This window comes from Lolium perenne, chromosome 3 (genome assembly GCF_019359855.2).
Source record: "Lolium perenne isolate Kyuss_39 chromosome 3, Kyuss_2.0, whole genome shotgun sequence".
Taxonomy (NCBI): domain Eukaryota; kingdom Viridiplantae; phylum Streptophyta; class Magnoliopsida; order Poales; family Poaceae; genus Lolium; species Lolium perenne.
In genome coordinates, this window is record NC_067246.2 from 240,172,229 (window position 1) to 240,197,386 (window position 25,158).

Genomic DNA, 25,158 nt, shown 5'->3' on the forward strand with positions numbered 1-25,158 from the left:
AAATTCTTAAAAATACAAATAATATATCAAAAAAATCAAAAAAATAAAACTAATTCAATTCAAATTCTTAAAAATACAAATAATATATCAAAAAAATCAAAAAAATAATATATCAAAAAATTCTTTCTTCCCGCCACTTTCTTCCCGCCTCTTTCTTCCCGCCACTTTCTTCCCGCCACTTTCTTCCCGCCTCTTTCTTCCCGCCACTTTCTTCCCGCCTCTTTCTTCCCGCCACTTTCTTCCCGCCTCTTTCTTCCCGCCTCCTGTCTTCCCGCTCCCATTTTTCCCGCCATTTGTCACTACATATAGGTAGCCGCTTGGCCGACATTATCACGTCTCTACAATCTCTCATCACTCTCTCATGGCTTCCACCGCACCCACTCTAACCTACCAGCAGGTGGAGGAGCTTTGCGCCTCGAACTACCCTTGCCCACCGGGCTACCACGTCCCTGCCGGCTGGAGCCTAAGCGCCGGCGGCGTGCCGGTCCCTCCCGTCCCTCAGGGTACTGCGCGCCGGGCGGCCATCACGAACCACTACTACCTAGACCTCACGCCGGAGCAGCGGATGAATCCCCGCTGGCATCCCGATAACCAGCATACTTGGGACGCCTTCTTCATCAATCGGCGTGAGAGGGCGCTCGCCGGGTATGAGGAGGACGGTGCGCCTCCCGGAAACTTCCACGAGGCCGGCCGTCGGCTATGGTGGTACGGCCGGACTGCAGAGCGTCATGGACTACATCACGGCCGGCGATATCCCCCACTGCGCTACCCTCGATTCGAGCCACGAGCGCCGCCCCGACGACAGCTGACGACAGCCGACGACGACGCCGCAACTTAGAAGGCGACGACTACCGGTACAACGGCGGCGGCTATGAAGACTACGAGTATGCATATTATACGCCTAGGCAGGAGTATGACTAAATCACTCCAAATTTCATGTATGCAGGAGTATGACTTAGTCACTCCAAATTTCCTGTATGCAGGAGTATGACTTAGTCACTCCAAATTTCATGTATCATCAGTGCTATCTCGAGTCAATTGAATCATTCGAAAATGGACACCAAACACATCACGGGTAATATAATTCACATGATTCATTCAACAAAGTTTGGTACAATAAATTATTACACATCATTTCTTCCCTTGTGTCCCTGCTTGCTTACGATTGTGCCGTATCCATGGAGCATCCTCATCATTTAACTTAATGCTTGGGTCGGTGTTCTCTTTGAAGGGGGGAATATCAGCAAACATCTTATAATCTTCTGACATGTCTGTCTTGTCCTCCACTCCCACGTTGTTTCTTTTCCACTGAAAGAACAATGTGGCGCTTTGGATCATCGAACGATGTACCGATCGTTTTCTTATCTTTCCGTTTCCTCGGTTTGCTACTCATGTCCTTCACATAGAAAACCCGAGCGACATCTTTCGCTAGGACGAATGGTTCGTCAAGATAACCAAGATTGTTGAAATCCACCATTGTCATTCCGTATTGCTGGTCCACCTTTACCCCACCTCTGTTAGCTTGAACCATTTGCACCGGAACAAAGGGACCCTAAAGGAGGGTCCATAGTCAAGTTCCCATATCTCCTCTATGTAACCATAATATGTGACCTTTTGCCCATTCTCGGTTCTTGCATCAAAGCGGACACCACTGTTTTGGTTGGTGCTCTTTTTATCTTGGGCGATCGTGTAAAATGTATTCCCATTTATCTCGTACCCTTGGAGAGTCGTTATAGTCGAAGATGGTGTCTTGGCCAACATGTACAGCTGATCTACAACCTTATTGTCACTCATTAAATGTTTTCTCAACCAAGCTGCCGAAAGTCTCCATGTGGGCCTTCCTAATCCAGGATTCGGGCTTCCCGGGGTTGTCCGAGCGTAAAATATTCTTGTGTTTCTCAAAGTACGGAGCCACCAAGCTGGAATTGGTCGGAAGCGTGTGGTGTGCTTGATCGGAGAATGGCCGTCCATACATATCATTGATTTCCTTCCGATCGTGCCTTTTCCACTTAGTCTCCCTCGTGCCGCGATTGAGGAAGACCAATCGGCTTAAGGTCGGGAACAAAGTCAACACAAAACTCAATTACCTCCTCATTTCCATAGCCCTTGGCGATGCTTCCTTCTCGGCCTAGCACGGTTACGAACATATTTCTTTAATACTCCCATGAACCTCTCGAAGGGGAACATATTGTGTAGAAATACGGGACCGAGAATGGAAATCTCATCGACTAGGTGAACCAGGAGGTGCGTCATAATATTGAAGAAGGATGGCGGGAACACCAACTCGACCGACAAGACATTGGATCACATCGTTACGTAACCGTGGTAGAACTTCCGGATTGATTACCTTCTCGAGAGATTGCATTGAGGAATGCACATAGCTTCACAATGGCTACTCGAACATTTTCCTACAGAGCCCCCTCAAAGCAATCGGAAGCAATTGCGTCATAATCACGTGGCGGTCGTGAGACTTCGGGTTTTGGAACTTTTTCTCCGCCATGTTTATTATTCCCTTTATATTGGACGAGAATCCCGACGGGACCTTCATACTGCTCGAGGCATTCAAAAAAGATGACCTTCTCTTCTTTGGTCGAGCGTAGGTGCACGACCTTGAAACCGTTCCGGATCTTTGGTCATCGGGGTCTTTCAAACTTTGCTTTGGTCTGCCGTGCTTCCTTTGTATCATTTGACTTCCCATACACGCCCAAGAAGCTTAGGATGTTCACGCAAATATTCTTCGTAACGTGCATCACGTCGATTGCAGAGCGGACTTCTAGGACTTTCCAATATTCTAGCTCCCGAATATAGATTTCTTCTTCCACATGGCTACGTGCCCGTCGGCTCCTTCGGAACCGATTGTCCGCGAGGACCCTTTCCAAAGATGACTTTCAAACCCTTGACCATATCAAATACCTCGGCACCGGTGTGTTCCGCAGCTTCGGCCGGTGATCCGCCTTGCCGTTGTAATGCTTGCCTTTCTTTCTTCTTGGATGACCTTTCGGAAGAAATCGACGATGCCCAAGGTACACGTTCTTCTTACAATTTGGCAAATGTACACTTTCGGTCTCATGTAAGCGGTGCGTGCATGCATTGTATCCCTTATTTGACAAATTCCCGAAAGGTTACTAAGAGCAGGCCAATCGTTGATGGTTACGAAAAGCAACGCTCGTAGGTCAAATTCCTCTTCTTTGTGCTCATCCCACACACGGACACCAGGTCTGCCCCACAGCTGTAAAAGTTCATCAACTAATGGCCTTAGGTACACATCGATGTCGTTGCCGGGTTGCTTCGGACCTTGGATGAGCACCGGCATCATAATGAACTTCCGCTTCATGCACAACCAAGGAGGAAGGTTGTAGATGCATAGAGTCACGGGCAGGTACTATGGCTGGAGCTGCTCGCCAAAAGGATTCATGCCATCCGTACTTAGACCAAATCTTATGTTCCTTGCGTCAGTGCAAAATCTTTGAACTCTCTGTCGATCTTTCTCCATTGCGTTCCATCTGCGGGGTGTCTCAACTCCCCGTCCGACTTACGGTCCTCTTTGTGCCATCGCAACAACTTGGCATGCTCTTTGTTCCTGAACAGACGTTTCAACCGTGGTATTATAGGAGCATACCACATCACCTTGGCGGGAACCCTCTTCACGGGTTTCTCGGCCCTCAACATCGTCACCGGGGTCATCGCCTCGATCTTATAACGCAATGCGGTGCATACTTGGGCATTCATTCAAATTCTCGTATTCACCGCGGTAGAGGATGCGATCGTTGATGCATGCATGTATCTTCGAACCTCTAAACCTAGAGGGCGGACAACCTTCTTTGCTTCGTACGTAGTGGCGGGCAACTCGTTATTCTTTGGAAACATATTCTTCAACATTTTCAGCAAGTTTTCAAATGCCGAGTCAGCTACACCTGCACTGTGCCTTCCATCTCGGCAAATCCAGTGTGCAGCCCAGCTTTTTCGGACCATCATCGCATCCGAGTACAGCGCCTTCTGTGATCCTCTAACATGCGATCCAAATTCTCCCTCTCTTTTTCGGTTTCAGAGCGTCTCCGTGCATCGGCAATGGTCCGACCAAGATCATCAACGGGATCATCACGTGCCTCTTCTTCACCTTCCCCTTCACCTTCCCCTTCACCTTCAGCATCCTCCATGAAAGTATCACCGAAATGAGCAAGATAGCTTTCATCGATGAAATCATCCCCTTCTTCATCTTCTTCCATTATAACCCCTCTTTCTCCATGCTTGGTCCAACAATTATAGCTTGGCATGAAACCGTGCCGAAGCAGGTGCATGTGAACATCTCTTGAGGAAGAGTAACCCTTCCGATTCTTACATTTAACACATGAATGAGATAACAAAACCCTCCTGCTTGTTCGCATTAGCCACTACGAGGAAATCTTTCAAACCCGCACTGAACTCGCCGGAGAGTCGGTTACCGTACATCCATTGTCGATTCATCTGCATTATTATAATATAAAATATATAATTAACCATCATGCATTTGTTAAACTAACTAGCTACAAACAATATAAATTAAACAATGAACTACACACACATGCACATTTTATCAACGACACATCAAAGGTTCAAGTTGCTAACCGCGATCGAGGAGGAAAAAATAAATGAGAAAGCTCAAGTGTGGCTCCAACACTTCATATCATGTTTGTTTCATGCTCTTGGGGCATTTCATCAAACACCTTATGTGCATAAGAGGAACCAAAAGCAAACCTAACACCCACTTGTGAGCTTGTGAAGAGAATGGCACCAAATGGCTAAGTGTTGGCTGCTGGATGGGTATATATAGGGGAGGGGCTTTAGTCCCGGTTGGCCTGGCCAACCGCGACTAAAGGCCTTCGGGCACCTTTAGTCGCGGTTGGCCTGGCCAACCGCGACTAAAGACCCCCCACGTGCACCGGCTGGCCACCGAGCGCCCTGGGCCCAGGCCTTTGGTCGCGGTTCTCCTCCCGAACCGCGACTAAAGGTACCATTTGTCGCGGATCCTGCAGCATCGCGACTTATGGGGCTCACCCGAAGCCTGTTTTTCCACCAGTGTTAGCCTTGCCATGTCTACACCAATGAAATATATCCACAATAATTATAATCGTCAGCGGCGGCGACAAGCAAGGAAAGTGGCTCTGAGGAAAGGGGATTTCACGGGACAGCTAGGCTACACGTGTAGCAGGTTTTGTTCTGCCGCGATCGCATTAATTTCAGGGTATCTTCAGTGGCTCGATGCAAAAGGGAAACCTGTCCGTTTGCGTAAATATGGACACACGGAGGCCAAACCTCCAACCCATCGACCGATGCATAGTGACCGTCATGTCCGCGTTACCTGCCCGGACACAGATCGGTCAGCGCGCGTGTCTGCACCCTTCTCCCTAGGGCCCACTAGTCGGAGACACCCCCCCCTCCCGCTTTGCCTTCTGCATATCAGTACTGGCGAGTGGAGTCGATGATGCTTTTCTACGCCTCGTTAATGGCGCTACTTAGCCTTCCGTGCGCTAATACTAGCACGGGTGGCATCAAGCTTCCGCGCCACACGCTGAAGGCAAAGGCGGCGGCACCCGACACTTTTAAGGGAAGTCAGACGCGGCCCGTTTCATCAGCCTCGCAATTGCCTTCACCAGCACCCGTGTCAGATTCCTCCAACCTCGCCATCACCATGGGCTAAGGATGGTCGTTCCACAAGATCATGCACGACCACGAGGCTAGCTACATCCCGCTGGACTACACTCTCAGGTTGTTCGATGAGGACCGCGCGGTGCCCTAGCCAGACGTCTACCTCCCGGTGTGGTGGATCCACTTGGACAAGAGCTTAAAAATGGTCGTTTTTGTGTCCGCGCACCCGACGTCCCGACCCATTTGGACAAAAAAAGGGACGCACTAATGATGCCCTTGTATCACCAGGCCGGAGTAATTTCTTGGATTCAAATGCCCAAAAACGTTTATATATATACCCTTTTTTGCATGATTTGTTGGAGGTCAGGCTCTAGTGTCAACATTATTTACCGTTTGTCTTGTGCCAAGACCGTCTCTCGCCGAAGAGATGGATTACATTGTCGATTTGCTCACTGATTAGGCGGCTGCGGAAAGGGGGCAATCGCCTGCAAAGCTCTGATTCGCTGATATCCGAATAAAATCCGGCGATATGCCCCAAATTGCTTCAAAGGCGCACATGCTTTTGGATTTGCTATTGTCTTTTCGCATGGGCAAAAGGCTTTCGCTCGTGTTCAAGGGTTGGTCTTTTGTAGAAAGCGCGCGTGCAACCTATGTGGACAGACGAGGCGGGGCCGTTTGGTGATACTGATTAGTCTTCTTATTTTTTTTGTTGCGATGTATCTTATCATCTAATAATGGGTTAAGTGCACTTTTAGTCCCTTAAGTATTGCAAAAGTCTAATTTTGGTCTCTCAACTTTATTTTGGTCTAAATCCGCTGTCAAACTCTTAATTTAATTCAATTTTGTTCGGTTTAACGATGGTTGACTAATTTTTTAGTCCTTTTTTTTTTTGCCATAGTGGATAAAATTGGCCGATTTTAATCTGTGTACGATCATTTGTCCTCAGTAAGCAAATAGAAGAAATCACCTTGCCCTAATACACATGTGTGCCGCCTCCGCGTTTCTCGCTTAGTTCATGCGTCCTCGCCACTTCAGCCACCTCCGCGTTTTCTCCTGACGCAAAAGCCCTCGCATGTCCGCCTATTCTGCCTTTTTCGCCCGGCTTATCCACCCTCGTAGTGTCAAGCACCGCCGCTAGGTGTTCGGGAAGAGTTAGGGTTACTACACCAAAACGGATAGTGATCATGATCTTGCCGGCGAACGATCATAATGCTAATTGCATAACCGATCTCGAGGAAAAATGGTCCTAAGTGGACTAAACCTGTCCAAATTTGTCACGGTAGCAAAAAAGAGAATAAAAACGGATCAACCATCATTAAACCGCTACCAGGAATCAAAATTAAACTTAATTAAAAGTTTGAGAGCAGTTTTAGACCAAAACAAAGGTAAGAGACCAAAGTTAGACTTTTGCAAGACATGTGAGACCAAAATGCACTTAACCCTCTAATAATCGAAGCACTACATCTATGTTTACTACTACTCTCTCAACAAAATAGTATGGTAATTTTGTGTAGATTTACATGTTTTAGTGTATGGATGGAATTTCGATAAGTAAATCTATAACATCCTTTTATGGATGGAGAGAGTATCATGGTCACAGGCTCACAAGTCACAACTCAAGATTAGTTCATTTCTTCTCTCTCTTGCCTTGCACACCCAATTCCCTGCCATCACTTTAAATACTTTTTTTTGCAGAAAATACACTAGTATAATGTAGAGTTTTTTTTTAACTTACGCGAAAATCAGAAGATTTACGGGAATATCTCGAGATTATCACGTCTAAATCGAAAGAAGTAAACGGACTATTTATAATTTTCCAGGGCTTGCTATCTCCGATCTTGTGTAAAACACAGTAGCAGCATAGGCTTGAGAGACGCAAATGGAGAAATCACCGATACAAGAGCTATCTTTGTCTTTCGTACGGCGCACATGCCGGTGAGATACATGTGGCAAAATACAACAAGTTTGAGAAATTTCCATGTGTTATCGGCCATGTGCGTGTGCTTGATCGCCCAGCTACTGTACTGGTCTAGACTTTGACGAAAACCTGGCGTGATTAAGGCAAAGCCCGAAAACAGCCTTGGACCGACCGACCGGCCGATGGTCGCGCCGGAGTGCGTGACGGGCCCGACATCGTCAGCTTTGGGTCATGGACGACGACAGCGAGAGGAGGAGGATGAGGCGCGCTGCCTTTGTTTACCGTTCCTTTCTGTGCGGATATGGCGTCTGCTGACTCGGATCCGACGCGACCGGGCAGCGACGTGCTCGCCTCACCAGAGTACGTCCACGCTGCTCGACTGTGCCTAGTCAGCCAGCCGAGTCGTCCCCGGACACGACCACGACGACGGGCGGCGGCGTCCGACATGCGGCCTCTGGCGACGGCGAGACGACTCGCCGATCCACCGATCTGCCGCTTGGAGGGCCGGAATCCAGCGTCCAACCTGGAAAAATGGCCGCCGCCGCCCTGATTGGAAGGTCGTCTCCGGCGAAACGTGCGTCGATTCGTCGTGGCCTAAAAGGTACTCCTCCAAGATGGCTTGTTGCCATACTAAACTGCCGCGCGCTGGACTCTCTTATTTTAGAACGACCACTTGGATTATACTCCGTAGTAAGCTAAAACTGGCATTACTTAACTGATTTAGCCGTCCTTGTCAGAATCACGACTGTTGGCGAGATCTTTCGATCCAGCGAGTGTTGCGGAGTTGCTTTCGCCGAGCCTACCAACCTGATAAAACAGGATAACCTGTCTGTTGGGATAAGTAAAAAGACAAACGCAGCTTCCAATTTGATGATAGCTGCCATGGCGAGTACTTGCAGCCTGACGATGTGTGTGTGAGAGGGCACTGGGCATGATGGATCGGAAGATGATTGTGAACCACGTATTCACCTTTCAACCAACAGAGAACATGTATTTGCTACCCGGTCATATACAATGGTCATTGTTAATTTTTGATACGTGTAAATATAGACAAAGTTGAGATAACTTTTTTATAGAACAAAGAGAGTATATAATAATAAAATAAGATGTGCAATGTGTTATTTATTAGTCCTACGTGATGTGTAATAACTAGACATCCCCAAAAACATGGTCCTATGAAACACTTCTAAAATATCACCATTGCACATGTATCGTTTGATTTATAGAAATGGTGTGGTCATCTTTACAATTTTTCATACTCCCTTCGATCCGGAAAAATTATCGGGACCCTAAGTATAGTGCCACTTGACAAAAATAGCCAAACTGCCGAAAATCCCCTCGATTTGAATCGTCTGTAGACTCGGTTGCCAATCTCACCTATCGTCTTAGCTCGCTTGATCTCTAGCCCGTCCAGGTTGTCAGAGGAGATCTAGTACATCCAGCTCATCCAACAGATCTAGGAAGACGGAGGAGCTCTAGGTCTTCCTCTCCTCCATAGCAAGAGCTCTGGTTGGACGAGGAAAAGACCCAGGTCGTCCTCTCCTATTCAACACGAACTGCAGGTCGGAGGAGGAGGAGCTCCAGGTTGTCCTCCGGCCAGCTCCTCCACGGACTAGCAGCTCATTAGTTTTCCCCAACCTCCGGAGGGGGAAGATGGCGTGGCGAGGGAAAAGGGTAGCGGACTGCGGTTGTGTGATGTGCGTTGTGCGGTGCGGGAGATCTGCGGGGCGATGTGGACTGTTGGGTGACAGAAGAGAAACGAAATAATTGTTTTATAAAATCTTCACTTCAGTCGCTCTTTTTGGATCAGAGGGAGTATTTGCACCACTTGATTTGTGCGATTGAAATTCTTAAGAATGCACATGATTTTTCCCATGCATTGTATTACCTGTTCAAAGATATTTTTCATTCATTTAAACCTCATATACTAGTATAATTTATCTGTTTTTAATGTGAGTCAAATACTACTTACAAAATATCTTATACTCTACTATAGATTAATTAATGTCCTAATCCTGCAAATAGTCCTATGAATGAATACAGCAGGTATAAACAGGAGAAATGTGTAGCGCGTAGTAGAAAACACAGACGTGAAGCCATACCACTCGGTGCGCGTCACGCCCTGCGTCACCCATCGTGGCCAGCCCTGCACCCGACACGTTTTCCTCGCCGCAAAGCGCCCCCACCGAAATCGCCTCCACGGAGAAAAGATCGGACGACAAGCGCCCAAACGAGCCACCGGAACAGTTAAAAATGGGCAGCAGGCCCAGGACCAGCACTAGGAGCGCGGCCAGATCCGGCCCGTCCGTCCGGCAGCCACAGCTGTAGAAGCCCTCATCGTAACCGTCAATCCAGCGCGCCCCACAGGGCAGGGCAGGGCAAGCCAGAGGTGGGGGCGCGTGACGCCAGCTGGCATCGGAGTGTGCAAGCGCAAACCTTATCCTCTTTCTTCGCCCCCGCTCCCTGGGCGCGGTCCACGGAAGTCTCACCCACCGACCCGGGCTGGAGTCCACGGAGGGCGTGGAATATACCAGGGAGGGCGCGTCCCCAACCTCTCGCTCACCTCCGGTTTCATTTCCCATCCCATCCCCCACTACCCCCAACTCGAAAACCCACCACTCCTCCCATCTCCACCGCCGTCTCTCTCAGATCAGATCACACCCGCCGCCCACCATCCCGGCGGTTCCCGCTCGCATCCTCCATTCCGCGAATCGGAGCGGGGTCCTAATTTTTCTTCCATCCGTCCAACGCCAACCTTCTTCTTCTTCATCATCATCCTTCCGAGACCTTGTTTCAGCCATGATGTCGCGGTCCTACACCAACCTGCTCGATCTCGCGGAGGGCAACTTCGCGGCGCTGGGGCCCTCGGGCGGCGGGGGCCGGCGCCGCTCTGGCTCCTTCGGGATGAAGCGGATGTCGCGGGTCATGACGGTGCCGGGCACCCTATCCGAGCTCGACGGCGAGGACGACTCCGAGCCCGCCGCCACCAACAGCGTCGCCTCCGACGTGCCCTCCTCCGTCTCCGGCGAGCGCCTGCTCGTCGTCTCCAACCAGCTGCCCATCCTCGCGCGCCGCCGCCCCGACGGCCGCGGCTGGACCTTCTCCTGGGACGACGACTCGCTCCTCCTCCAGCTCCGCGACGGCGTGCCCGACGACATGGAGGTGCTCTTCGTCGGGGGCGTGCGCGCCGACGTCCCCGCCGCGGAGCAGGACGAGGTGGCGCAGGCGCTCTACGACCGCTTCCGCTGCGCCGCGGTCTTCCTCCCGGAGTCCCTCCACGACCGCTTCTACCACCGCTTCTGCAAGCGCACCCTCTGGCCGCTCTTCCACTACATGCTCCCCTTCTCCGCCTCCATCTCCCCACCCTCCTCCTCCACCGCCCCGCCAGACAACGGCCGGTTCGACCGCGGCGCGTGGGAGGCCTACGTGCTGGCCAACAAGTTCTTCTTCGAGAAAGTCGTCGAGGTGATCAACCCGGAGGACGACTACGTGTGGGTGCACGACTACCACCTCATGGCGCTGCCAACCTTCCTGCGCCGCCGCTTCAACCGCCTCCGCATCGGCTTCTTCCTGCACAGCCCCTTCCCCTCCTCCGAGATCTACCGCACGCTGCCGGTCCGCGAGGAGATCCTCAAGGCGCTGCTCAACTGCGACCTCATCGGCTTCCACACCTTCGACTACGCCAGACACTTCCTCTCCTGCTGCAGCAGGATGCTCGGGATCGAGTACCAGTCCAAGCGCGGATACATTGGGCTCGAGTACTTCGGCCGCACCGTCGGGATCAAGATCATGCCCGTCGGGGTGCACATGGACCAGCTGCAGTCGGTGCTCTCCCTGCCCGACAGGCACTGGCGGGTCTCCGAGCTGCAGCAGCAGTTCCAGGGCAAGACCGTGCTGCTCGGCGTCGATGACATGGACATCTTCAAGGGGATCAACCTCAAGCTTCTCGCATTCGAGAATCTGCTGAAAACGCACACCAAGTGGCAGGGCCGGGCCGTGCTGGTGCAGATCGCGAGACCGGTCCGGGGCAAGGGCAAGGATCTGGAAGCCATCGAGGCTGAGATTCGCGAGAGCCACAACAGGATCAACGCCGAGTTCGGCCAGCCAGGGTACAGCCCGGTTGTCCTTATCGACAGGGATGTCTCCAGTGTCGAGAAGAGCGCCTTCTTCACCATCGCAGAGTGCGTGGTGGTGACCGCGGTGAGGGACGGGATGAACTTGACGCCGTACGAGTACATTGTCTGTAGGCAGGGGATAACTGGGTCAGAGTCCTCGTCGTCGGAGGCGTGTGGGCTGAAGAAGAGCATGCTCGTGGTGTCAGAGTTCATCGGGTGCTCGCCGTCCCTGAGTGGCGCTATCCGTGTCAACCCTTGGAATGTAGAGGCCACCGCGGAGGCGATGAATGAGGCCATTTCGATGTCGGAGCAGGAGAAGCAGCTGAGGCACGAGAAGCACTATCGGTATGTCAGCACCCACGACGTTGCTTACTGGTCAAAGAGCTTCATCCAGGACTTGGAGAGGGCTTGCAAGGACCACTTTAGAAGGACGTGCTGGGGCATCGGATTGGGTTTTGGTTTCAGGGTGGTGGCCTTGGACCCTCATTTCACAAAGCTTAACATGGATTCTATTGTTATGGCTTATGAGAGGTCACAGAGCAGGACTATATTGCTTGACTATGATGGAACACTGGTACCTCAGACTTCCATCAACAAGGCACCTAGTGCAGAAGTTCTGAGGATCATCAATACCCTCTGCTCAGATAAGAGGAATGTTGTTTTTATTGTCAGTGGGAGAAGCAGGGATAAATTGGGAGAATGGTTTTCCTCCTGCCCTAAGCTGGGTCTTGCAGCAGAACACGGCTACTTCTTAAGGTACGGTTCTTCATTTTGACCCTTTCTCCCCCTATTTCATAATTCTAGTAGTAGCACAAACTCTAGTGTTATTTACCTTATGATCTTCATATAATTTGTAACAATGGTACAGATTGTGCTAGTTTGTTCTGTAATCATAAGGCCTTACAAACAGTGAACTGAGTTTATTTTCATGTCTAGTTCTTAGGGTAACCTGTTATACTGCAATTATTAGAATCTTTTTGTTTCTGAAACTGGCATGTGATTATGCGAAAAAGGTTTTGCAAGGAAAATCCCGTAGTAATAAAATGAAAGTATGAAACTGATGATGGTTGGTCTTGTCATGCTTAGTATTGATACGTGATACGGAGTTTTCTTTGCACCTATCCAAGTAGAGTGGAGGCAGTTGCAATGTTTTTGTCCTCCATGAGTTGATATGTACCTCTGCTGCTATTCGTTCGTTACGCTGCAGAACTTTGTCTTGGTATTTTTCCTTGTTTAGGAAGGTCCAGAGTACCAGATTCACTCAAATCTGGCGCGCTCACATAAATTAAGAACTTTAGTGTTTTTTCTTGTAATAGGCTGTTATCTATTTGCTTTGTTACTTATGGTAGACACCAATAACTCTGCTAGCCTGGCTTGGCTGGCGACTATCAGATTATCTCAAAAACAACTTGAAATAAAATCTGTTCTGTCTAAACATGTGTAGGTGGAGTAGAGATGAAGAGTGGCAAACGTGCGCCCAGGCTTCGGACTTCGGATGGATGGAAATGGCAGAGCCTGTGATGAATTTGTATACCGAATCAACTGATGGATCCTACATTGAGACTAAGGAAAGCGCTTTGGTGTGGCACCATCAGGATGCTGACTCAGGCTTTGGGTCCTCACAGGCCAAAGAGATGCTTGATCACCTGGAGAGTGTATTAGCAAATGAACCAGTCTCTGTCAAGAGTGGCCAATTCATTGTTGAAGTCAAACCTCAGGTGTGTGCATCCCTTTAATTTCTCGAATATCTTTCTTCATTAGTTCACGCATATCTACCTTAGAGAACACATTTTACGTTCTTGTGTCTAAAATGAAGTGTATCAGTGGTTCGCATATTTGTCCTTGCTAAGTTAGGCTGTAGTTCTTTTTTATTTTGTACAGTCAATACAATTACTCCCTCTGCCCCAAAATAACTTGCTCAACTTCTGTATCTGCACACTAAAAACATGTCTAGATTCAACTGTATCTAGACAAACTTTAGCAACTTATTTTGGGATGGAGGGAGTATTAATTTTATAATTTCGTATGCAGCCATGTGAGTCTGTTAGGTGTGATTCTGCTCATGGGAAAATATATCAGCCATGTGCTAGCTGTGTTTAGCTTTTCTCTTGGTTAGGAAAGACCTTATAGGTGCTGATGTGTTGTTTATCTTATCTTGTGGTTGTAGAAGAGCTTTCTGAAATGACATGCAGGGATGCTTTATCTTTATAAATAGTGTCATGTCACTTGCAGGGCATAATTACTTTACCACCTAACCTACTATTAACATTATTTTTTCTACAAGTCTGTTACTCCCTCCGTCCCATAAAATATGTCTTAGCTTTGTCTGAATTTGGATGTATCTAGACACTATTTATTGTCTCGATACATCCAAATTTAGACAAAGTTAAGACATCCATGGGATGGAGGGAGTACTTGTTTTAGTAGCAGTGAGCTTACTTAATGGCCACACGAAATGGACACCACATGCACAATCTGATTTAATACGTTGGATGCCCCCCTCTCAACATTGCCTTGCATGCTTGATCTGTGGTGTATACTCAACATTAATATTGAATGTCGTTGTTTCCATATGCTAATTCTCCAGGGAGTAAGCAAGGGAGTAATAGCTGAGAAGATACTGGCATCAATGAAGGAGAGAGGAAAGCAGGCCGACTTTGTATTGTGCATTGGTGATGATAGATCAGATGAGGACATGTTTGAAAACATTGCCGATATCATCAAAAGAGGCATGGTTGCTCCAAAGACACCATTGTTCGCATGCACGGTGGGACAAAAACCAAGCAAAGCCAAATTCTACTTGGATGATACGTTTGAAGTGGCCACAATGCTTAGCACACTGGCTGATGCAACAGATGTTGAACCCATGACTGGATTGGCTGATGAGTTGTCTGCGTCTATCTCCTCAATTGATATCAGCGGTGAACAAACAGAGTCAAGTGATAGACCTTTCAGGGGATTGTAGTACAGGGATTGGTTAAATCTGCAGATTATGACTATTGATTCAACAGTCGCTTCTACACATGTATTCTGACGGATATGAAGTTGGGTACTCAAGCAATGACTAACACCAGGACCTACGATGTGAAGGTACTGAAGAAGCATGCTCCGACTCTCCAGTTGGGCAAGACATCATGATCTTTTTGCTGGAAAACGTAGGTCCATATGTCCATAGCTGACTCGTCACCTTTATTTGCACATTTCTCTTAATCTTTTACCTTCTGAAGTAAAATTGAAGGAAAGTGAACTTGTATGGATGAGGTAATGGGGAATTTGGGGTTATAGGATTGCTATTGCACATGGGAAATCAAAGGAGAGCATCCGCAGCTTGTGATCCTTGTTAACAAGTTACACAGTGGTTTCGTTTTTGAATTCTAAAGTCGTGGTGATGTGAATGCTCAGATTTGTTCATTGTTTGGGTTCCTTTTTTTTTCTTTGTCTTGCTTTCATGGTTCTACAGAAAATGCTTCTCTTACTGGAAAGAATACACTAGGTTCTTAATTGCATTGGTTCCTGTCGATTTCACTACAGAGTACCTATAATGTGCGACGGTTCTTGTCAGATACGTTAATTAGAGTGCTTGCGTTTTGTTCTTTCAGTAGACTATCACAATAGCTAAAAAAACAGCTCTTTGCCTTGGGTAGTTAGGAAAATGGATAAACAGCAGGGAATGCACTTTTTTTGATAGTACTGGCAACGTAAGAGAGATGATGCTCCCTTGGATTTTGAATTGTGGACACGGGCAACAGTGTTCTATACGCAGTGGGTAGAATTGAGTTTTTCCTTAGACTATACGGGATGCAGAAAAGATGGAACACACATGCACAGCACAGATGAAGTCACAATTGCCAGCGGTGCAGTTAGCACCAACAATGTCAGGCTTTGGATCGAAGCGAAAGAAATGGTCGGGCGGGGACACACAGACTCCAGAGTCCAGACCGGAATGTACTATCTTCGAAGGACCATGAATTGATGCATACCAGCGCAGCGCAGTACAATTATCACCCCTCCCCTCCAATGCTCACAAACTACGCACATGTGCAGCAGCGAGGAGACAGAGTCCTGTTTTGAGCCAAACCATAGCAACAGGGGTAGCAACGGGCCTTCCGCTATGCTGTCAGAAATGTTACCTGCCCAAGAGGTGAGCTGCTGACTCCCGAAGCCTCATTAAAAGGCACATACTAGTAGCTGATTTTCAATTCAGTATCAGCTAGATTTTCAGATAAAACTATGCAGTAATGTGTGTGAGATTGCGCGAACCAAAGGACGGAAAACCTGAATGATGCCAAACTGAAAATAAGCTAGGCACCTAGATGCGAATTAGGAAAGGCGCAAAAAAACACGGGGTTCCTGTTCCACAAAGCCAGAAATACCAGAGGTTGATCCGAATAGCAGGCAAGGTGCATAGAAATCAAAATTAAGACCCAAGTTCCAAACATCCTTTCTCGATGTGAATTCCGTGGTGCCTATGTATATTGCAATAAGCAACAACGAAAAATTGCAACACATACTTGTCACAAAATGATATTTTACCACAAATATGAGAAACAGCATGAGCCATGGCCAAGGGTATATCTAAGTTCCAACGAATAAAGTATGGATGCATATCAGGATAATATAGCGTAGTCTGCAACATTCTAAGCACACTGCAAATATGATACACTGCGAAGTAAATGTTAGCCGGAATATCTCTGACTGGGAGATGCCATGCTCCTAATGTTTCTGTACTGGTCATTGTTCAGCTAAAAGAAATAAGAAATACGGAGTCAGGTTTTCTCAGCTGAGGTGAGATGCCCCAGTTTTTCTGTCATCTGTTCAACACTCTTCTTGCTCCACCAAAAATTAGCCCGGTCACCTGGTGTCATTTGCTCTGCTTCCCTGTCTCGCCGTTCTGATTCGGCCTCCTGATGTGCAACCAATGACCCAGGCTGCTCGGTAAGAAACTGCTGCCAAAACCCATCGTTTGCGCCAGCTGCGGCAGCAGGAGGGTCTTGGGCAGCTTCATCTCTGGATGGACCAGTTTCTGTAACAGCAGGTTCCATATTGACATCAATATTGGAGATCTTAGCTCGTGAATCTGCAATAGAATGCATCTGAGAAAGGGGAGGACTTTCTGCACAGCTGGTCGACTCTGCTATATCCTGAGAAGAATGAGAATCTCCTATGCCAGCTGAAGAAGTATGCATCATCGACGGAGCTGGTCGCGTGTGAGGATCACTTTCCCCAGACGAATGGAGCTCCGTGATAACAACAGCTGACGAAGGGCCTGCGCAATCCCCATCATATGAAATATCATTATCGAGTGCTTCGCTCGCTTGCTTGAGGAAATTCTCCAACGAGTTCAACGATAATTCCATTTTGTCAAACGATTCTCTGTAAAGTTCATGAGCTGGTGGTGAGTTGGCCAAGTCACAACGCGTAATCTGGTTCTCCCGAGTACTCGCATGAGCTGCATCCTCATGGAAGGAAATCGGCTTTGGCAGCCTCCTCTTCTTCCCATGGTGATCAGATTGCTCTGCAAAGGTAGAATGAAACCCTGGCGCCTTCACGATGTCCCTGACATAAGATATTAGGCTGGTCTGCTGATGCTCGACAGCAAACAGCTTCTCTTCCAAGGCCTGCATCTTTTTGTCCATGTCGATCTTCTTCTGATCGTTCTTTTCAACCTGCAGGGCCAATGCTGCGTTATCGCACTTGAGCCTCTCGATTTCCTCCTCGTAGTCCCTCTTTTCGCTCTCCGCTAACGGTCCGGCGCCCTGAGAGTGCGATGAGTGGCTGAAGATGGGCTTGCGTCTATGGATGTTCTTTAACCGGTACCGCTGCCCTCTTATGAACTCCTCGTTCGCAAACTCCCATTGTTCCGGATCTACTTTCCTAAAGCCCTGTATGAGAACGAGTAGGGGGCACACATATTAGAATAGACACGCGCGCAATAGGTATTGTGCATTATCAAAGATAGATAAAATGAAATAATGTACTGCAGCTAGAAGGAAACAAAGTATACTAGATGGTTGTGGAAGTATATGTTATTTCAAATTCAGTTTTCATGATTGAACGCTTGCTTCTTAGACAGTCCTAGGATTCCACAGGGTCAAGAGGAAATAGCACTGAACTAAGCTAGTTGAATTTCACAGATATAGAGTTGAAGAGTTGACCCTGGTTGCTTAAAAGTATGTCCAATGAAAAGAAAAAACCAACAGAATCTGTTACACTAACAAGCTACTACTTTGGGCCAAGAGCAGCAAATCGTAAACGCTAGTGCAGAATTGCAGATGATTTGCCCAAATTATAGCGATACCCACAGAAACAGATCAGCACGCATTCCGGCAACGCCCCAATTTCAGCTGGTAAGCGGAGATTGGGATTGGGCGGAGGAGAGAAGAGGGGTGGGCGTAACCGTGAAGTTAGTTCTTCTTCTTACGTAGGTGTTGAGCTGGCGCACGAAGCTGGAGAAGTTGTTGTGCTTGAAGTACTTGGGGAGCAGATCCCGGCAGAAGTCGGGCTGGCTGGCGACGACGAAGCTGGTCCCGGACGGCGTCCAGGCGACCACCGCGTCCGTGGACGGCTCGTCGACCATCTCGTACGTCTTGGTGAGGAACGGCGGCAGCGATCCCCCCTCCATCTGCAGTGCTGCCCCCGGGTCGCGGCGCGGCGGGGTCGGGGTCGGGCTCAGCGCATGGTGGGTGATCGGCGGCGCGGGTTCTTGGTTGGGTCTGGTTGGTTGGGGGTTGGGTTGGGTTGGGGGGGGCGAGAATTTCTCGGGCGAGCGGAATTTTCCAGAAGGTTGGGTTGCGGCTGCGGGCGGAGGGAGATGAGAGAGAGAGAGAGAGAGAGAGAGAGAGACGAGGGTGGGGCCGAAACGGGGTTTGGATCGCAGTGCGCGGCTGTGCTTTGGGTTGGGTAAGCAGTGACGCTGACGCGGAGAGGAGATGGAGAGGGGGACGGCTCAATGAATAGGTGCTGCGGCCAAGGACCAGACTGCGATTTGACGCAGAATCTCGAGGCGTAGAAAGTTTTTCTTTATTTTATTTTTCGAATCTGAAAGTTTCTTTTCGAGCTCCGGATCGCAGCGCACTTTTAACTCGCAAAAAAAAAAAACTCGCTTTTTTTTCATGTGCAGCTGATTTATCAAGCAATTTTATAGTTTTTATTGGAAATAACACAGGCTTCCCCGAATATCGTAACCCCGCCAAAAAAAATCTCCATCGCGTAATTACTTTGGGAACCGTCCTCAGGTTGTTTCTGAAGTGAATCGACGTGATGAACATCGGTGTTGGGAGGAGGAGAGGCACCGTGAGAAAGATTGGTGGCGCGAAGAAGAAGATCGCTGCAGGGAGGAAGATCATAGGGCTGCGGATTTCGAGCGCCTTCGTGCTGAAGACAGTCATCGTGTGGAAGAACGCCGCTGCCTGGACAAAGATCGTCGTCAGAAGGCAGCTCACATCTCTGAGCGGGTTGCTCGTGAGTGATCTTTGGTCGGTGATTCCGTTTGCGCCTGGCCGATTCCCTGCTCGCGAATTCAAATCCCCCTAAACGCCTATCACTGCTCGATCTGGTTTAGGCTTTATTTCACGGTTACTGATTAAATTTGGATCCCATTTTCGATTCTTCATAATTCAAATCCATTGGGTCGCGGCGCAACTGAAAATTTGCACATGTAGAGCCTTCTTCAGTTTGTATAATTCAAAGTCACTGTATCAAGGCTCCACTGAAAATTAGCGCCCTTAATTCAAAGCCATTGTGTTAAAGCACCGTTGAAAATTATCTTCTATTTCATGACACATATGTCTAAACTAGAGATGCCCCGCACATTGCAGCTGGAACTTATCTTTACCTACTAATAAAACTAATAAAGAAAGTAAGATTTCTATCTAATTTTTTGTTGTTTTTCTACTGCACATACTCTCTCATCGAAATTACGAGCCCTGCCACCGCTTAGTACACACCGCCGCAAGGTCAAGGGCGTGTTTGGTAGCCTGCACCACTGATGCAGTGGAAAGAAGGCCCATGCGCGTCCCAGACGGACCATGGGCCAGAAAAACCACGTTGTTTGGTGGCTTGCGCAGACTTTTTTGGCCCCGTGGAGATTTGGGCTCTGCCCGTTTGGTAGCTCGGTTTTCAGTCCTTGTAGCAGCCCAAAACGGCGCCCCTGTTATTTGATTGCAACACAAAACCCGGTTCTGGTTACCGCTTACCTTCAGTACAGGCAAGAACACACAAGAAAACTTAGCACTGATCATCGACGACACAAGTTAAGGACACCCCATTGTTCAGACATGATCATAGTTCAGAACACAGCAGACACGATCATAGTCCAGGACATGACAGGACACGAACAACAACTAGAGACGACATGGTAGCAGCAACACACAGCCAGGAAGCTTCAGACATGATTTGATATGTGGTGGCCCGATCTTCTCAGTAAGCAACGGTGGTGATGATGATCACAGGGTGATGGCAGCGGAGAAACACGACGATGTAGTGGATGATAACTTGTATGACGCAACGAGATCTCTCGATTGGTCCATGTTGCCAATGCCACAGCTCTCAACCCTGCAAGATATTCGCAACTCCACACACTTGCGCACGTAGCCGCCGACCACGAAGCGGTAAGTTGCAACCGTCTAATTCCCAATGGAACAGTAGATCACACAAGACTTTTTCAGGATCTACACAATATCAAGCAATATGGTGTAGGGATTCAATAGTTTTGCTAGAGCAAACAACTAAGAACTAGGGTTTATCTTAAACATGGTCTAAAGCAGCTAGGGGGCGTCCTGGGGACTTATATAGGCGCCCAGGACGATTTCTGGTCGAAAAGATACAAGAATAACCGACCTAGAATAGATCTGGTCGAGACAGACTCGGACGGATCCGGTCTGGAATCCGGTCAACCGGGCCAGGGACCGGGCCGGCCGGTCTGGCATCCGGTCAACCGGGCGGCAACCGGAAAGTTCGCAAAACTTCGTCCGGTTTGGCCCCGGTACGATGCGTCCGGTTGGCGCCCGGTCAACCGGGCCAGGGACCGGGCTGGCCGGTCTGGAGGCCGGTCTAACCGGGTGCTGGACCGGCCTGGACGTCGACTTCTCCTCTCGCGCATGCCTCCCGCTCCTCCCTCGCGCGTCCATAAGATATCTTCATGTCCAGCTCCATGTCCAGCTTCACGTCCATCTTGACGTCCGTCTTCATGTCCAGCCGCTCCTCTACTCCTCGTGCGATGCTCGTCTCCTCTTGATACCTGATGATACATAAGTAATAGGACTTAGGCAGTATAAAGTTCTCATCAATCAAAGTACCGTTTAGAAACAAGTTCACCTGTTGTTTAAGTAGCTTCGCATGAGCCCTTGTAATTGGTCCAATCCGAACTTCATTGGACTTGAGCTTCACAGCAGGTTCATCTTCATTTATCAATGACGGAGGTAGTGGTGTAGTAGGGATGTCCTCATCATCTCCCCTCCCCCTTCAAAAGGCGTTGACCTCGACGCTCCAAGGTCTTCTCCGTCATATGGTGTCAAATCAGCAACATTGAAAGAATTACTGACACCAAACTCATCAACTGGAAGATCTATCAAGTATGCATTATCATTGATCTTGGCAAGCACTTTGTAAGGACCAGCACCACGAGGCTTCAACTTAGACTTCCGCAGCTTCGGGAACCTATCCTTGCGAAAATGTACCCAGACCATATCACCAGGCTTGAACAACATCTCTTTGCGCTTCTTGTTCATCCTTGCAACATTGCTCTTGCCTTTCTTCTCTATCAACTCTTTAGTCTTCACATGGATTTTTCGCACAAAATCTGCCCTCTTGGATGCCTCCATATTAACTCTCTCATGTATGGGTAAAGGCAACAAATCAAGTGGAGTAATGGGTTTGAAACCATACACCACCTCAAAAGGACATAACTCCGTGGTAGAATGTACCGCCCTGTTGTAAGCAAAAAAACTCTACATGCGGCAAACACTCTTCCCACTCCTTCAGGTTCTTCTTGATCATGGATCGCAACAGTTGTGACAAGGTTCTATTCACCACCTCAGTTTGGCCATCAGTTTGGGGATGACAAGTAGTACTGAACAGTAGCTTTGTCCCTAGCTTTCCCCAAAGTGTCTTCCAGAAGTAGCTCATGAACTTCACATCACGATCAGAAACAATAGTCTTAGGGACTCCATGTAGTCGAACAATCTCCCTGAAAAACAGGTTAGCAATATGCGACGCATCGTCGCTTTTGTGGCAGGCAATAAAGTGTGACATTTTAGAAAATCTGTCCACTACCACAAATATAGAATCATGGCCTCTTTTAGGACGCGGCAAACCCAACACAAAATCCATACTAATATCTTCCCAAGGTGTAGTAGGTGCCGGTAATGGAGTATACAAACCGTGAGGCTTCAGCTTGGACTTGGACTTGTTGCAAGTAATGCACCTCTTCACATACCTGTCCACATCCCGCCTCACCTTTCGCCAACAAAAATGGTCAGCTAACATGAGTAGCGTCTTCTCACGCCCAAAGTGACCCATCAAACCTTCAGCATGTGATTCCTGCAATAAGAGCAAACGCACAGACGATTCTAGAACACATAGTTTGTTAGCTCGAAACAAGAACCCATCATGTATGTGATACTTTTCCCATGCTTTACCAAGAGCACATAAGCGATATGGTTCAGCAAAATCATGATCCGTAGCATACAAATCACATAGCACTTCTAATCCAGGAATTTTAACATCAAGTTGAGTTAATAGCATATTCTTCCTAGATAGAGCATCAGCAACAATGTTATCTTTTCCCTTCTTATGCTTAATAATGTACGGAAAAGACTCAATGAACTCAACCCACTTAGCAAGACGCTTATGCAAAGTAGATTGTGCTTTGATACGCGTACAGCACGCGTCCGTTGGGAACCCCAAGAGGAAGGTGTGATGCGTACAGCGGCAAGTTTTCCCTCAGTAAGAAACCAAGGTTTATCGAACCAGTAGGAGCCAAGAAGCACGTTGAAGGTTGATGGCGGCGAGATGTAGTGCGGCGCAACACCAGGGATTCCAGCGCCAACGTGGAACCTGCACAACACAACCAAAGTACTTTGCCCCAACGAAACAGTGAGGTTGTCAATCTCACCGGCTTCTGTAACAAAGGATTAGATGTGTAGTGTGGATGATGATTGTTTTACAGAGAACAGTAGAGCAAGTATTGCAGTAGATTGTATTCGATGTTAAGAGTAGGACCGGGGTCCACAGTTCACTAGAGGTGTCTCTCCCATAAGATAAATAGCATGTTGGGTGAACAAATTACAGTTGGGCAATTGACAAATAGAGAGGGCATGACAATGCACATACATGATATGATGAGTATTGTGAGATTTAATTGGGCATTACGACAAAGTACATAGACCGTATCCAGAATGCATCTATGCCTAAAAAGTCCACCTTCAGGTTATCATCCGAATCCCCTCCAGTATTAAGTTGCAAACAACAGACAATTGCATTAAGTATGGTGTGTAATGTAATCAACGAATATATCCTTAGACATAGCATTGATGTTTTATCCCTAGTGGCAACAGCACATCCACAACCTTAGAGGTTTCTGTCACTCCCCCAGATTTAATGGAGACATGAACCCACTATCGAGCATAAATACTCCCTCTTGGAGTTACAAGCAAAAACTTGGCCAGAGCCTCTACTAGCAACGGAGAGCATGCAAGATCATAAACAACACATAGATGATATTGATAATCAACATAACATAGCATTCACTTATTCATCAGATCCCAACAAACACAACATGTAGCATTATAGATAGATGATCTTGATCATGTTAGGCAGCTCACAAGATCCAACAATGGTAGCACAATTAGGAGAAGACGACCATCTAGCTACTGCTATGGACCCATAGTCCAGGGGTGAACTACTCACTCATCACTCCGGAGGCGACCATGGCGGTGAAGAGTCCTCCGGGAGATGATTCTCCTCTCCGGCCGGGTGCCGGAGGCGATCTCCTGAATCCCCCGAGATGGGATTGGCGGCGGCGGCGTATCTGGAAGGTTTTCCGTATCGTGGCTCTCGGTACTGGAGTTATTCTCGACGAAGGCTTAAGTAGGCGGAAGGGTAGGTCAGGGGGCGCCACGAGGGGCCCACACCATAGGCCGGCGCGGCCAGGGCTTGGGCCGCGCCGCCCTGGTGTGGCGTCGCCTCGTCACCCCACTTCGTATCTCCCCCGGTGCTCTGGAAGCTTCGTGGAAAAATAAGATCCTGGGCGTTGATTTCGTCCAATTCCGAGAATATTTCCTTACTAGGATTTCTGAAACCAAAAACAGCAGAAAAACAGAATCGGCTCTTCGGCATCTCGTTAATAGGTTAGTGCCGGAAAATGCATAAATATGACATAAAGTATGTATAAAACATGTAGATATCATCAATAAAGTAGCATGGAACATAAGAAATTATCGATACGTTGGAGACGTATCATGCTTTTAGATATTTCAAAGCTTCATGATCAGAATGTATGATAAATTCTTTTGACCACAAATAATGTTGCCAAACCTCAAGAACTCTAATTAAAGCATACAATTCTTTATCATATATTGGATAGTTCAACTTAGCACCAGAAAGTTTCTCAGAAAAATATGCAATTGGGCGACCCTCTTGCATCAACACACCACCAATTCCAATACCACTAGCATCACATTCAATCTCAAATTGCTTATTGAAATCAGGAAGTGCAAGCAACGGTGCAGAAGTTAACAATCGTTTCAGTTCATCAAAAGCATGATCTTGGGCAACGCCCCACTCAAATGCAACACCCTTTTTAGTCAATTCATTCAAAGGTGCAGCAATAGTAGAAAAATTGGGCACAAAACGGCGATAAAACCCAGCTAGACCATGAAAACTTCTAACTTGACTCACATTCATGGGAGTAGGCCAATTTTGAATAGCTTCAATTTTAGACACATCTACTTCTACTCCATTCTTAGAGACAACATAACCCAGAAATATGACCTTATCTTTGCAAAATGTGCACTTCTCAAGATTACCATAGAGTTTACTTTCACGCAACACTTGCAAAACATGTCGAATATGTATAATATGATCAGATTCATTGTGGCTGTAAATTAATATGTCATCAAAATACACAACCACAAACTTGCCAATAAAATCACGCAAAACATGGTTCATCAGTCTCATGAAAGTGCTAGGTGCATTAGTCAAACCAAAAGGCATTACTAACCACTCATATAAACCAAATTTTATTTTAAAGGCGGTTTTCCACTCATCCCCTTCTTTCATCCTAATTTGATGATAACCACTACGTAAATCAATTTTAGTGAAAACAGCAGCATCACTCAATTCATCTAGCATATCCTCTAAACGGGGAATAGGATGACGATATCGAATAGTAATGTTGTTTATCGCTCTACAATCTACGCACATACGCCATGTACCATATTTCTTAGGAACTAGAATAACAGGAACAACACAAGGACTAAGGCTGATGCGTATATAACCTTT

General features: G+C 47.7%; 2 protein-coding genes across 2 annotated transcripts; one reads left to right on the plus strand and one right to left on the minus strand.

Moving 5' to 3' along the window:
• Window positions 1–10,091: 10,091 nt before the first annotated feature.
• Window positions 10,092–15,069, plus strand: LOC127343859 (probable alpha,alpha-trehalose-phosphate synthase [UDP-forming] 7). The gene is made up of 3 exons (XM_051370052.2): window positions 10,092–12,414; window positions 13,103–13,376; window positions 14,246–15,069. Exons 1-3 carry the CDS (start codon window positions 10,343–10,345, stop codon window positions 14,621–14,623), a joined length of 2,724 nt encoding a protein of 907 aa, XP_051226012.1. The 5' UTR covers window positions 10,092–10,342; the 3' UTR covers window positions 14,624–15,069.
• A 1,161-nt stretch (window positions 15,070–16,230) lies between these two features.
• On the minus strand, window positions 16,231–18,500 carry LOC127343860 (heat stress transcription factor A-4b). Its single transcript, XM_051370053.2, has 2 exons — window positions 18,080–18,500; window positions 16,231–17,540 (listed from the first exon to the last, which is right to left on the minus strand). Exons 1-2 carry the CDS (start codon window positions 18,278–18,280, stop codon window positions 16,425–16,427), a joined length of 1,317 nt encoding a protein of 438 aa, XP_051226013.1. The 5' UTR covers window positions 18,281–18,500; the 3' UTR covers window positions 16,231–16,424.
• Window positions 18,501–25,158: the final 6,658 nt, after the last annotated feature.

Excerpts from the sequence above, each read along its gene's own strand:
- LOC127343859 (XM_051370052.2), top strand. The coding sequence starts at position 10,343 with ATGATGTCGCGGTCCTACACCAACCTGCTCGATCTCGCGGAGGGCAAC. Across the intron at positions 12,415-13,102 it reads GAACACGGCTACTTCTTAAG|GTGGAGTAGAGATGAAGAGT; the intron begins GTACGGTTCTTC and ends AAACATGTGTAG. Across the intron at positions 13,377-14,245 it reads TTGTTGAAGTCAAACCTCAG|GGAGTAAGCAAGGGAGTAAT; the intron begins GTGTGTGCATCC and ends CTAATTCTCCAG.
- LOC127343860 (XM_051370053.2), bottom strand. The coding sequence starts at position 18,280 with ATGGAGGGGGGATCGCTGCCGCCGTTCCTCACCAAGACGTACGAGATG. Across the intron at positions 17,541-18,079 it reads TGCGCCAGCTCAACACCTAC|GGCTTTAGGAAAGTAGATCC; the intron begins GTAAGAAGAAGA and ends GTTCTCATACAG.